Below are 12881 nucleotides of genomic sequence, written 5' to 3'. Positions count from 1 at the left end.
CTGACGAAAACAGTGGAAACTTTATTTACACAAGATGACAAAGTTCAATACAAACAGTACATACGACAAACGGTAAATATACCATGAATAGGAGAATGCATATAATTAAGTGCATGCGCAAAGAACACAAAAAATGTGCATCGTTAAATAATAACTTTACATTAGATTTACCCTCTGTGTCTTATAAGTGGCTATCATTACCTCGGCTAGATCCATACGTTAAAGGGAGACCTTTGTCAAAAGATCACAAGACACGTATTGTCCATCAATAATGAAACTATTCGCTGCAGTGAGTGAAGCTCATTTAATAAGCCCTCATACTTATGTCAATACCGTGTTCACTTAAGGAAACAACTTAAGTGAAATAACATTTTTCAACGATTGTTAGAGCTACCACGTTAAGTCCCGGGTAATATCTATATATTAAATTAAAAACATAATAATAATTAAGAACAAACACAAAAAACAAGGTAAAAAGGAATCCCTTTGTGTCGGCTATGCCGTTTACAATTAAATTACAAAAAACTACAGGACTGCACAGCTGAAACATAAAACTGAAGTCTATGGCATACCAGGGATTCTTTAATAATAAAACTCTTCATTCCATGAACTGTATTTTCCGCTTCAAATGTTTTCAACTCATTGATGTCAGTATAACATGTTACATTCTTCATATATATATATTTGTCGTAGTTTTATATATATATATATATATATATATATATATATATATATATATATATATATATATATATATATATATATATATATATATATAATATTTACAAAGAATTAAAGATAATTCCGACAAAACAAAAACAGTTTTTATTTCATTGTTTTTGTTTTTTAATGAGGGAAAACCTGGGGTGTAATATAAGATTCCGCCACATGGGGGCAGGAGAGCTGTGTGAAACTCACGGGCATGCTATGACATTTTGAAATGATTGGATGTGAACAGACTTTCTTGGTTAGAATTTAGATACCGTTACGGATCTGACACGAAACATCATCCCCTTAAAATACATGTTAGCAGGTTCCCGTGCTGACAGTGTTCGCCCTAATACTGCACTGGTGTTGTTGTTGTTGTTGTTTTGTTTTATAATCGTGATCGCCATTTTCGTTAGCATGCTAACATTCGCTAATTCGCATTCGCCACACTGACCGACCCTAATGGAAGTGTGCACTAATTAGCTATGTTGGATGCCCACTGAAAACAAAACACAGTGAAACATAAAAAATACAGGTGTGGTATGGTGGAAATGTCTTAATTCGAATAGGCGGCAATCCACTAATACGGATCAGCATTGAAAAGCGGCTTTTATATGTGTCGACCTTTTTTTGGCAATCAGAAGAACGATTTTCAGCTGCAAACACCCCACCCAGTACGTGTTTGAGCGGTGTCAATTTGGACATTGTAGAGTTTACTCTGCGAAATGCCGAGGCCACATCAGCGTACTTCCTAAAGTACGTCCGCTTTTATGGCATGGATAGTTTATGCGATGGCACGGTTCTTTGGGTGAAGCAAACGCTGAACTTAAAAAAATGAAAATAAAAAAGTATGTTCCTAGGCAGTATTTTGACGGTGTCTTTTACAACACAGTTGGCATAATATTATCCACCACTACAATATGACAGTTGCCCGCTGATGAAGGGGCTGTAACAGAATGTTGTTGCAGCATGTTGTTGTCAGGGGGGCGGGCAGTCAGTCAGCAGCTGTGGATCAGATTTCAGCTGCTAAAACTGAAGCGGAGTGAACCATCCCGCCATGGGGGGGAACCGTCTCCTGTGTAAACACATGAAAACGACCTGGGAAGTTTACAAACCGATTTACATGTTGCATTATATTATAATGGAATGTAAAAGCGACGCTTGGCAGAAATCAGCCGTGTTGCAATGATGCCCGAAGCCACACGAGAAACCTGCGAGTTCTGGCCCCCTCCATGTGTTAAACCGCTAAATGGACCGTCCCAGCCCTTTATCCAGGCTGCTGGAAGAGGGCAGAGCCACTCTTGAGCTGGTTAGAGGACAGTGTGATACACCTGATTTTTCCAGACACAGAGAAGAGAAGAAAAAAAAAAAACTACTCTAAAAATCAGCTAGAAGGCGCTTGGATCCCCACTGCAGATCAGCTCGGTTCACCTGTCAGAGCTGTGACGAGCTGGTCTGACTTCATCAGAGGTTTAAGAAAAAGAAAAAAACCCAACAGAGATAGATCAGAGCGAGAGGAGGGCGTGACAGGGAGACAGGCGAGCAGGCAAGCTGCTGCTGCAAGGGGTGGAAGAGCAGGCTATGCGTCGGCCAAAGCCAGAGGTCAAGAAAAAAAGCGAAAGGATAGTGAAAAGGTAGACACTGAGCGAAAGCGAGGTCATTTGTGATCTGGGCCAGAGGAGAGAGAGAAAAAAGAAGCAGCAGAAACCAGCCTCTCTTTGTTGTGTGGGCCTCTGAGGGAGGAGGATGTGAAGGAGTGCAGCAGAGGAAGGAAAGGAGGCAACTGCAAGAAAGACGACACAAGATGCTGTCAGAGATGATGTGCAGGAGGAGCTGCCAGCAGCAGCAGCAGCAGCAGCAGCAGGATGGGAAGAGGGCACCGCAGAGAGACCCTTCCAGCCGCAGGAAGCAGAGCTGGTCCAAGAGCTGCAGGCAGCGCCTGCAGGGGCGGAGGACAGGAGGGGGAGGGCAGCAGCCGAGAGGGCGAAATCATCACCAGCAGCAGCACCCTCAGCGTCACCACCCCTACAGCCATCACCACCATCCCCCAAACTTCCAGAGGCAAGTGATGTCACTCAGGCCCGTCAACGTCAAGGGGAACAGAGCAAGGGGCATGCGAGCCCCCAAGAACACCAACCAGTTCCTGATGCACGAGAAGTACCAGATGCTGCACATGCGCTCCGACTCGGTGGGCAGCGACAGCGGCAGCAGCAGCTCCGACAGCGACACAGAGCTCACCGACATGGACTCGTACCTGGGCGTCCTGGAGAACGCCAGGGGAGGCCTCTTGGACAGTCCTAACGCGCACGGCTCCAAGTCCCCGCTGGGACAGTTCCTGTTGGTGCAGGCGGAGCGTCCCGGGGTGGAGAGTCTGCGGATACAGGAGGACAGCATGCAGTATTTCCCCTCCGAAGACGACCTGATCCAGAGCCAGAACTTCATGCAGAAGGACTTTGTCGAGTTCTGTGACATCCTGACACCCTGAGAGGAAACTTTCGGGGAGCCATCTTTTGTTCCACACAGTGTGAAGTTCAGGCCTTGGACTGAACAGGGTCAGGTTTGTTCTGTTTCATGTACACAGACAAAAAGGTGTTCTTTTTTTTAGTCATTTTGCCTAAAGTTGTACGACCAGACTTTGTTGAGTTGGGGCATTTCTGCCAGTTTCCGGTTAAAAGGAACTGGTTTTTATTTTTTATTTTCTTTCTTGTAAAGGTTGATCCTCCATGACTCTAACGACGAGCTGCCTTACTTGTTTTTTTTGTTTGTTTTTTTTTAACTTTGCAATTCTGGCAGTAATGGTCAGAAAAGGACAAAAGTGACATGATGTCACCTTGCTGGCGTTTTTATATTTGTAAGAAAAAAAAATACATTTCAGGGAATGTTACATGACATTCAGATGTGTTTTCACAGATTTTCTGTTCACGTTCCATGTGTCAGGATGTTGTGTGGTGTTGCCCTTCTGTTGTTGTTACACACAAAGGAAGTCGGCCTCGGTGGTGGGAGTGAGCCGCGCCGGCCAATCAGCCTCCAGCTACCTGGATTACACCGCAGATGATTGGCTGATGCGCTGTCATTTACTAAAAGAAAAAAAAAAAAACTTCTCGTACAAAATGGAAAAAATAAAAACAATTGACTGGTTTAAGTGTGATGATTTGTTTTTGTTTTTTACTCCGATATAAATACTGCATGTGAGTTAGACGAGTGTTATCGGGGGTAGTGTGTCACTGAGTCATCGGGGAAGGAGGGGGTGAGTGAGAGTGAGGCAATAAACTGTAAAACCTCATAGGGGGGGAAAAAAGGCACTTGTCAACCGACCGAGAGGTCGAGTGAAAACAGGAAGGAGAAACAAGCAAGTGCTCAGTACAGTGAAGAAATGCAAGAATAAACAATCACATTATAAAGAGAAAAGACAGTGTGACACAAGTCAAAAATAGATTTTGTATTTGCAGCAGCTCCGGGCCAGTTTGGATGATATTTATAGACCGTTGATGTCAAATCAAAGTGTCACTCGGGTTTAAATTTCTCACCTACTTATTAACTAATCATACATGCACATCCTGATGTTTTTTTTGGTAGTAACTCTCCTTGGAGATTCAGAGCGGAGCGTCGTCTATTTTAGGCTGCATTACGATGGTCGTCGGCCTCTGATGTTCTGTCGCGATTCAGGCACGTCGCCAGTGAGACACACACAGTGACGGCGCGGTGCAAAGCACTCAGAGAAACATGGCTAACGGAGGGGAACCTTTGAATGTCGTGTTTTGTTTCAGCTTCGAAAAGCATTTTCCAGAAGCTGCATATTTAACATTTAAGCAGGAGTGTGGGCGAGATTCGAGAGCAGGGGGAGAGAGTGTGTCCTTGGCCTGCAAGCATAGCACTAGATGTGGATTACACGGAGTGAAGGGGGATGTTCACACCCACTTTGAGTTGGCAGGGAGTTGTAAACCTCTTTGTGTTTGAGTGTCATAAACTAATAGTGTTTAGACCAGGCAAACTACGGACTGCCATATGCAGCCCTTTAAGCTTTTTAATTCGGCCCGCCGAACTTGAAGAAATTATATTAATAGTATGTAATTCATAAAATACCTGTATTTCATCCATTTTTCTGTGTTTTAAGAGTCATTTCAATAAAGAGCTAAATACCGTGGGGCTTCAAAGTTGCCCAAAATACATAATTCTGGATGTCAAAACCGTGATAGCTGCATTAGACACTGAAACAATGACAATTGGAAACTAAATAGATTTGGTGTAAGATAATACGCAATGTGGTAATCATGGTTTTATGCTGCTCGTGGACACTTAAATAAAGTGTTTTCTTGCAGGTTCTCTTGAATACAAGAAAGATGGAAAAATGCACTTCATGCAAGACTAGTACAAGCAAAGTGATTTCATTTAGATCAACACAAATAAAAAATTAACAGGCTAAATATTCAAATATGGAGTCAGGAGCTAAATTAAAATAAATGATGGCATGAACTCCATTACATGTGTTGCATTTGAATGAGCGGATAAAGAGAAAGCCATTGCTGCACTGCCAAACCAGTTTCCAGCAAGATCTGCTTGTTTTTGTTCAACTTTTTGTTTGCCTCTGAAAGCAAATGTTAGCAAAGAGTGTGATAAAACCATTTGTATTGTGAACACATTCATATTGACAATATTGTCCAAGAGCTATACATCTCATAGATTCTCATCCTAACGGTTAAACGTTTAAATATGAATCAATGTAAAGCAGAGCAAAGCATTTTTGATACTAGAGCATGTTTAGATAATAGATTAAAACTAGGAGTAAAGAGAATCTTTGCATTGAATTTTAGCCATAACCAGGCCATTGAGATAATATTGTTTTTAAATAAAGTTAGAGCAATATGAATTTGAAACGTTGTGACAGCGAGAAAACAAAGAAATGCTCAATATTTTTCTCTTCAGGCATAAAAATGACTGAGTAGATTTGAGCTTTGTCTATCATCTACACTAGATATTGGCTTTAAGTTTTGTAAATTAAGATGCTGATTAATCAAGCAAAAGGGTTTTTTTTTTTAATTATTTAAAATGAAGACAGGAAAATCAGGTGTCACCAGCTCTGTGGCCCCGGAGCAACACCACACTTGCAAAGGCTTTCTGACACATTTGCAACAGTTAAAATGTGTTGCATTTTGAGGCCTTGTACCTCATTATTTTGAGGCACGATATAACTTTTGCACAAAAGAATGAATCTAAAATACATGGTGGCCATTTCAAGTCCAATAAAATCAAAAAGGGATTGGGATAGTTTGACCTTCATGGAGTTTCTCTTTGTTTCATTCTCTCCTTACACACTGGTACATAGTCTTGGAAAATATATTTTCACTTTTTTCTGCCTTCACAGTCTTTGAGTTGCATTACAGTTTCCTACAACACGCAACACTAGCGCACGGACAGGTGTTTAGTCGTGTGTGCTGAAAGTTACCAAAAAACAAAGGCTTCTACAAGAAGTACAACAAAACCTCTTCAGGAAGACCTGCAACCTTCTGATCTGCAGCAGGAGACGCATGCACGCACACACACACACACACACACACACATACACTGGCCTCCACTGTGTTTGCCCGCACTAACTCTAATCGTATCAAAAGGTTCGTCTGTGTTGCTGAGGACATGGTGGCAGGTCACTCATATGTTTCTGCCATTCCTATGACTATTGTGGGCACTGTTTTTAATTTTTTTCCATCCAGTGGTTAATCTCAGTGGCTGTTGCGCAATGCTTTCTGCGACTGGCCGGCTGACACTCAGCTAGGAACAGGAAAAGAGAGAGTGAGCACATGCGCACACACACACACACACACACACACGCACACGCACACGCGCACACACACACACACAGGCACCCACTGCAGTGTAGCAGATTAGAGAAAGCAGCTCAGACCTCTTCAAGTACTTCCTTTGCGAGCGACTAAACTGTGAGCTCCAACAGTTTTAAGAGTCATCATTTTTATACTACTGCTTGAAGCCAATTCCACGTAAAACTCGAGAAACCGTTTTATTTGGCCTGCGTTACACTGCCCGGACACATTCACTTTTTTTGGAGTGTGAACTGCCGTACAAGACATCTCCAGTGCAGACAGCTCTGTACGATGCGTGCACAAAGTACGAATGAACACAGTGTTGAGGACACAACCGGCCAAGAACAAGCACGGACGGTTACTGCACCAACCACATTTAAAGATCGCAAGCACATACTCGCACACACAACGGAACACACACAAACTAGCCTTGAGGCTTCCTTTAAAATAGGATTTCTGAGTGCACAAAGTTGAGTAAAATGTTTTGAATTTCACTTTTTGGTTTGGCTTTTACAAGGTTAGGCGAGGGCAACTCAACGGTGCAGCTGACTTAGTGATGATAAGATAAACAGGTTTGTAATAAAACTTTCAGTGGGACAGAAATATGTTTCTGCTTGCTCTTCATGTGATTAAAAAGTGCATACCTGACAAGACAATCCATCTATTTTCCTTTAAGTGTATTTTTTTTTTTATGTCTCTTTAGTCACCAATGTAGAGACTGGGTTAGTTTGAAGTCCTATGAATTGTCTTTATTTCCTAGAAACATTAAAATCATTTCTCTCAGTGGTATGTTAGCCACCTCTAAACTATTAGCAGTAATAGCGCCACAGCTGTTAAGACCTGTTCAGCTTGGTCAGCAGCTTTAGTTGCAAAACTCAAACAAAGGAAGTATTTTTTCTGATCTAAGTTACAACAGTTTAGAGAATGTTTGAGTATATTTCATTTTGATGAAGTTCAGGGGGTGCGAGGGACACAAAGACATTGTTTGACAAGGAGCAAGAAGAAGCTTCTGTTTATCGTATTCTCCCTTTCTTCAATCATATCCCATTTACACTTCCGTAATCAAAACATAATTATATCATTGCAGTCTGTATCCACAATATATTTAATAATAATTTAATAATAAAAATAATAATAATATTAATGTCAATAATGTTGTATTTGACACCTCATTGCAATAATTAAGAAGGACAAGCTAAATGAACTAATTAAATTTAATTGCAGTGTTACATGGGAGCGCTTGGTCCAAAATGAAGAACAAGAACAAAAAAAAATTCTCATGTACCATATATCGCTAAATTGTCAATTTCCACTTTAATGTTTGTGTTCCTTTTTACGATTTCAAACAACATAAATTTGATTTTGTTAAACTTTAAATAAAACTAACTTTCTCGGAGTGCTTTAGCAGGTTTGCACTTCACACCAGCGTTGGTTTTCATCCATCTGTAGATTTTGATGGATAAACAATCACCTTAGGATGTCAATTTCGAACTGTAACAGGACAAGGTTTTTGACATGCTATTTTTAATATCAAAAACAAAGGCAATAGTTCTTTTCTCTGACGCAAACAGAGGCTGTCACTGAGGCTCTGCAAACAACCAAAGACTCTGGAAGAAGAAATCCTCATGCCTGACTGTGCGTGTGTGTGTGTGTGTGTGTGTGTGTGTGTGTGTGTGTGTGTGTGTGTGTGTGTGAACACATGAAGTGATGGACGATGGGAGAGCAGTGGGAGTGGACCAAGTTGGGTTGCTCTCTCAGTTTTGGAGTGGAAAAGTACAGCTGTTTGCTTGGGGGGGGCGGAGACATCTCTGCTCAGTGTTGGAGCCAGCCAATCAGGAGGTAGACAAACAGGATGATTGACAGCTGTGCTCAGCTGCTTGACAAATCAGGAGTGAGGCTTCAACTCCTGGACCGCGTCTTCACGTGAACGTTTGAGTATTAAAAACACAAACAGAAATGTTCAGATGAGCTCATGTGACTTGAAAACAGGTCGCTTCATGAAAGCAAACTGTTTGAATAGAGTGAAGCAATAATTCATGATCACATTGTTCACTGATATTTACGTAAACAACACTAAGTGGTGAAGACAGCTCAGACATTTATAACAAACCTTGTGTACAGGGATTTTGTCATATCAACACAATCTTTGAACCTTTGGGCTCTTGAGTTTTGTCAAAGCTGCCAGACTCTTCTCTCCGTTTTGCAGCCGGACCATGGGCTCCGAGTCACATGACTCGCATTCTTGCGGACTCCACATTTGCGTCCTAAGGTTGCTTTAATGAGAATCGCTGATGAATATGTGGAAGTGGTTGAGCACATTTGCCTAAAAGAATTTTCGACGATATTTGCATGTAAACAGACCCAACAGACCAACAGACCAGCAAACTAAATAACTTTTACAAGATTTTCATGCTTAGTAAGTAGATTTATTATCATGAAGATAATAAAATTCAAATGATGATGTTTCAGTGTCTGTCAATAATTGAATGAGTCACTACAAGGTTTGCACTAAGGATAGCATTATTCACCAAGAGTGAGCGGTCACTTGCAGTACAGTGTTTTAAAAAACACATTCAAAACTTGTGTATCTCCTGCTTTTTTGTTTTTATGATTCTTTGTGCAGACATATTCTGCACTGCAAGTTAAAGATGACAGAACCTGCCCGTGTTCCTTTTCACTGACATTAAAAAGTAACTATTGAGGTTTACACCTGTGTCCAATGAACAAAAAAAACAAAACCAACGCCATAATATTTTGTCTGCATATCCACCATCACAAGGCAACATATATGTGAAACAGTGTGACTGCAGAATCTCAGATCAGAGACAGTTTGGAAAGTTGACAACAGAGTTTGTGAGCTTCTTTCTGCTGGTCCACAAGCATGGCAGGCTGCTTTAATACAGACACAGAGTGCTCACACACGCGCCTGCACACACACATACACACACACACACACACGCACACAGGGTGAGTATCGTACAAGGAGAGAGATCCTCTCAGCAAAGTGGTGAATGTTCCACAGGCCTGACAATCCCTCAAGACACACACACACACACACACACACACACGCACGCACGCGCACGCGCACACACACACACACACAGGGAGGGGGGAGAGCTAGAGAGAGATTCCATTGGCTGTGTGAGATTAGCCTAGAGAAAGAAGAAGGGCAAAAGGACTCAAGCCTCTGTATTGTACTTGTATTTTATGGATTGACAGTTAAAATGAAAATTGTCTAAGACTTAAAAATGCAAGAAACAGGTTGACAAGTTTTTATCATTATGTCAAGTGTGAGATAATTGTCATAGTTTATTGATTTATTCTTCCTTTTATTTATTTTTTGAAAAAATAGAAATGTTTTCCAGAAGTTGATGCAAGAACATCCTCACACTTGTTTTGGTTGTTTGCATGACAACACTAGTACAGCCACTTTCAGAGTAAAAGTTATTATGTAATATATTACAGACACACACCTAAATACTGTATGTATGCTTATGTTGACTTTTTCCAAGAATTTAATTTGCCCTCTGGTTAAAACATAACAGGTCGAATTAAGTTTCTGAAACATGACTGACCCTTCATTAAGCCACTCCCTTTAACAGTCATTGTCTAATCCTAAATTATACACAACACTGCCTCCTACAACCAAGTCCACCATGTGCTGTTGCTGAAATGCATTACCGTATCCATTTTACTCTCAACATAATAGAGGAGTTGTTTCTCTGTAGAGTTGTGCACGGCGTGTTGTGCATAGCCTTTACCGAATTCTGTTGATTCAACATCTATCTTCCCTCAATTTGTCCGTGTTTCTCCTTTATTCTACTTTGGACCCTTTTGCACCAGTCTAAATACAGTTTCTGCCTATGCCAAAGCCTGTAACACTGTGATGTCTCAGCAAGACCAGACAGAGATTGTAGTCATCGATCCGACTTTTACGATGTTCGTCTGACAGGTCATCCCTTTACCAACAGATGGCCGCTGATTTGTTTTGGCCAGATGATGTAAATTTCTATACATAGGCACAACCTATTAATATCACACTGCACACTGACACTGCTACTATAAATTAGTTTTAATATAATTCTAAGGAAATCTGACTCCTCGTAAGTGTAATGGCACTTTAAATATCCACTTTACAGAGTAAGCTTATGACTGGATCCCTGTGGCCAGTCTGGTAATGGTGTAATTCACAGTTTCGCCACTGGTTGATAGTCTAAGGGGGGTTGAGGCTCAACAGGTAATAATAATGATAAAGAAGAAACATGACACGGAAAATATATAGTCATCGATCTTTTGGGGGCGGTAATGAAATTCCGTTAGCGCTGACGAGTTGCTAGCAAAACATGCTCTCAAAACGGCGGTACGAGTGTGATCGACGAGCCGTGAGTGAAGCGTGTCACTTCGGCGTTACGTCACAGAGCGCTGCCGTTGGTGTGTAGGTCACGTCCCACTCGTCCTGCATGTGTGTGTGAGCGCGCGCCCGTTCCCAGCGCGTGGACGAGGCGAGGGGGCACAAAGAAGGAAGTGAAACGGGAAACCAGCGGGTCCCATTGGCTGTTTGGGACACACATACACACAAACCTGCCCAGTAACCAAACAGCAACACACGAGTCCATTTACGCAACACAAGAACTTCTGTGTGTTCCACAGACCGACGGAGAAACATGCCAACGGAAGTTGTTGTTAACTCGTTACTTTTAGAACAAGTTGTGTGTCTGGGTTACAACAAGTGAAAATTGTTGTTATTAGCTAAGGAAGTGTTTTTGGTTTTTCACTTTTTATTAGTGTGTGAATTCAGGCCAAAGTGAGTTGAATAACTCAGCCACAAGTACCGACGAACAGTTCGGTCTTTCCGCAGTCCTCGAAGTGTGATAACGGATGTGTTTTGGTTTAAATTTTAGACTGTTTGACCTTGGTCTGAAGTGGAAAAAGAAATAGACACTGATAACGAACTCGTTTGCGCGTGCGCATCACTGTATTTGTCAGGACTTTACATTGATCTCTACTAATGTTCCCGTCTTTGCCTTGCAGCCTAACCCAAACCTCACCCGTGATTAACTGCAGTACTGCCTCACCCAGAGCACAAAAGAACCTCGATTCATGTCTTTCCTCTAAAAGTGAAGTTAAGCAACACAATTTATTGATAAGGTCTGTGAACGAGCCAACATGTCCCAACAAGTTAAAAAAAAAAAAAAAAAAATGTCACAGCAATGACAGCCTGTCAAGAGAATAGAGACGTGTACAAACAAACGCACACGGCCGCAACATTCTCTAAAACAAAACAAAAAAATGCTCAGAGAATTTTAACACGACAAAACCAGGATTGTTTGCAAACATCTCAAGGGTAATTTGCTGGCAGTTATATATATAAAAAAGAAAAGAAAAGCCTCTTAATGCTGTACATACAGTAAGTAAGTTAGTAAGCTCCTCAGGAGCACTTAACCCTTTAAGTCAAGCCTAAAACCACTTCTGAATCCTCTGTCAACCCGTCTTCAATTTCAATACTCAACAAAACAAATTGTCACTGTTACAGACCCAGAGAGAGAGAGAGAGAGAGAGAGAGAGAGAGAGAGAGAGAGAAGTTAAAAGAAAGTTTTCGAGTTCACAGTGATGTGCAATTTGAATCACATGGCCAACGTGTAACAATCGGATTATTTGTCCACACTGTTTACACTGTCACACTAATTTTTACTTACCAGTCAGACTGTGACACACTAAAGTATCTGTTTGGACGGAGGAGGGAATAAGGAACAGCAGCAGTTGCAGTTGGTGACGAGTTTTCTGCCTTGAGAAAAATCTGAGCCGGTCGAAGCCCTGACGCCCCCTTGTGACCGTTTGCTGATATTTATCAAGGAGCCTTTTGATGCGGGCAAGATTATTTCATGTGAACTTGAAAAGGCTCTAGGGAGGATATGAACGTTGCAATAACGAAATTAAAATGCAAATTCATTTGAAAGAAACGCGGGTGAGGCTGAAAAGCTATGTCCCCCCCCCCCCATTACTACAATTATTATTGTATTTGCAGGTATTACACTGATTGAACAAAAAGTGGGTCACCAACTCAATATACAGGATAAACCTTGACCAACCAAGTATCAAGGACTGGACGTCCAACTGCTCTTTGTCATGAAACAGTGACAAGACTAAAGTGTAATAATATTTGCAGCAACGCTACACAGTGAGTCTGTCGCACAAACCTCCGTCCTTAACGGTCTGCAGTGATCTCATGAGTCTCAGATTTCATTTTTACTACTCCAACTCCTGTTCATCTTTAACTGTCTAGCACAGGCAACAATGCTATCACAGTGCTGACTTTGAGTCAATTTTAGTTCAAAAACACACTATTTTAGTTTCAAG

General features: G+C 41.4%; 1 protein-coding gene across 1 annotated transcript; it reads left to right on the top strand.

The window, feature by feature from the left end:
• Positions 1-2002: 2002 nt before the first annotated feature.
• Positions 2003-3846, top strand: LOC142887478 (uncharacterized). Its single transcript, XM_076025158.1, has one exon. It carries the CDS (start codon positions 2513-2515, stop codon positions 3191-3193), a length of 681 nt encoding a protein of 226 aa, XP_075881273.1. The 5' UTR covers positions 2003-2512; the 3' UTR covers positions 3194-3846.
• Positions 3847-12881: the final 9035 nt, after the last annotated feature.

Source organism: Nelusetta ayraudi, unplaced genomic scaffold (assembly GCF_046127955.1).
Source record: "Nelusetta ayraudi isolate G7.1 ecotype Tasmania unplaced genomic scaffold, CSIRO-AGI_Nayr_v1 ptg000017l, whole genome shotgun sequence".
Classification (NCBI taxonomy): domain Eukaryota; kingdom Metazoa; phylum Chordata; class Actinopteri; order Tetraodontiformes; family Monacanthidae; genus Nelusetta; species Nelusetta ayraudi.
Note: the sequence above shows the minus strand (reverse complement) of the source record. Positions and strands in the feature narration are given on the sequence as shown.

Excerpts from the sequence above, each read along its gene's own strand:
- LOC142887478 (XM_076025158.1), top strand. The coding sequence starts at position 2,513 with ATGCTGTCAGAGATGATGTGCAGGAGGAGCTGCCAGCAGCAGCAGCAG.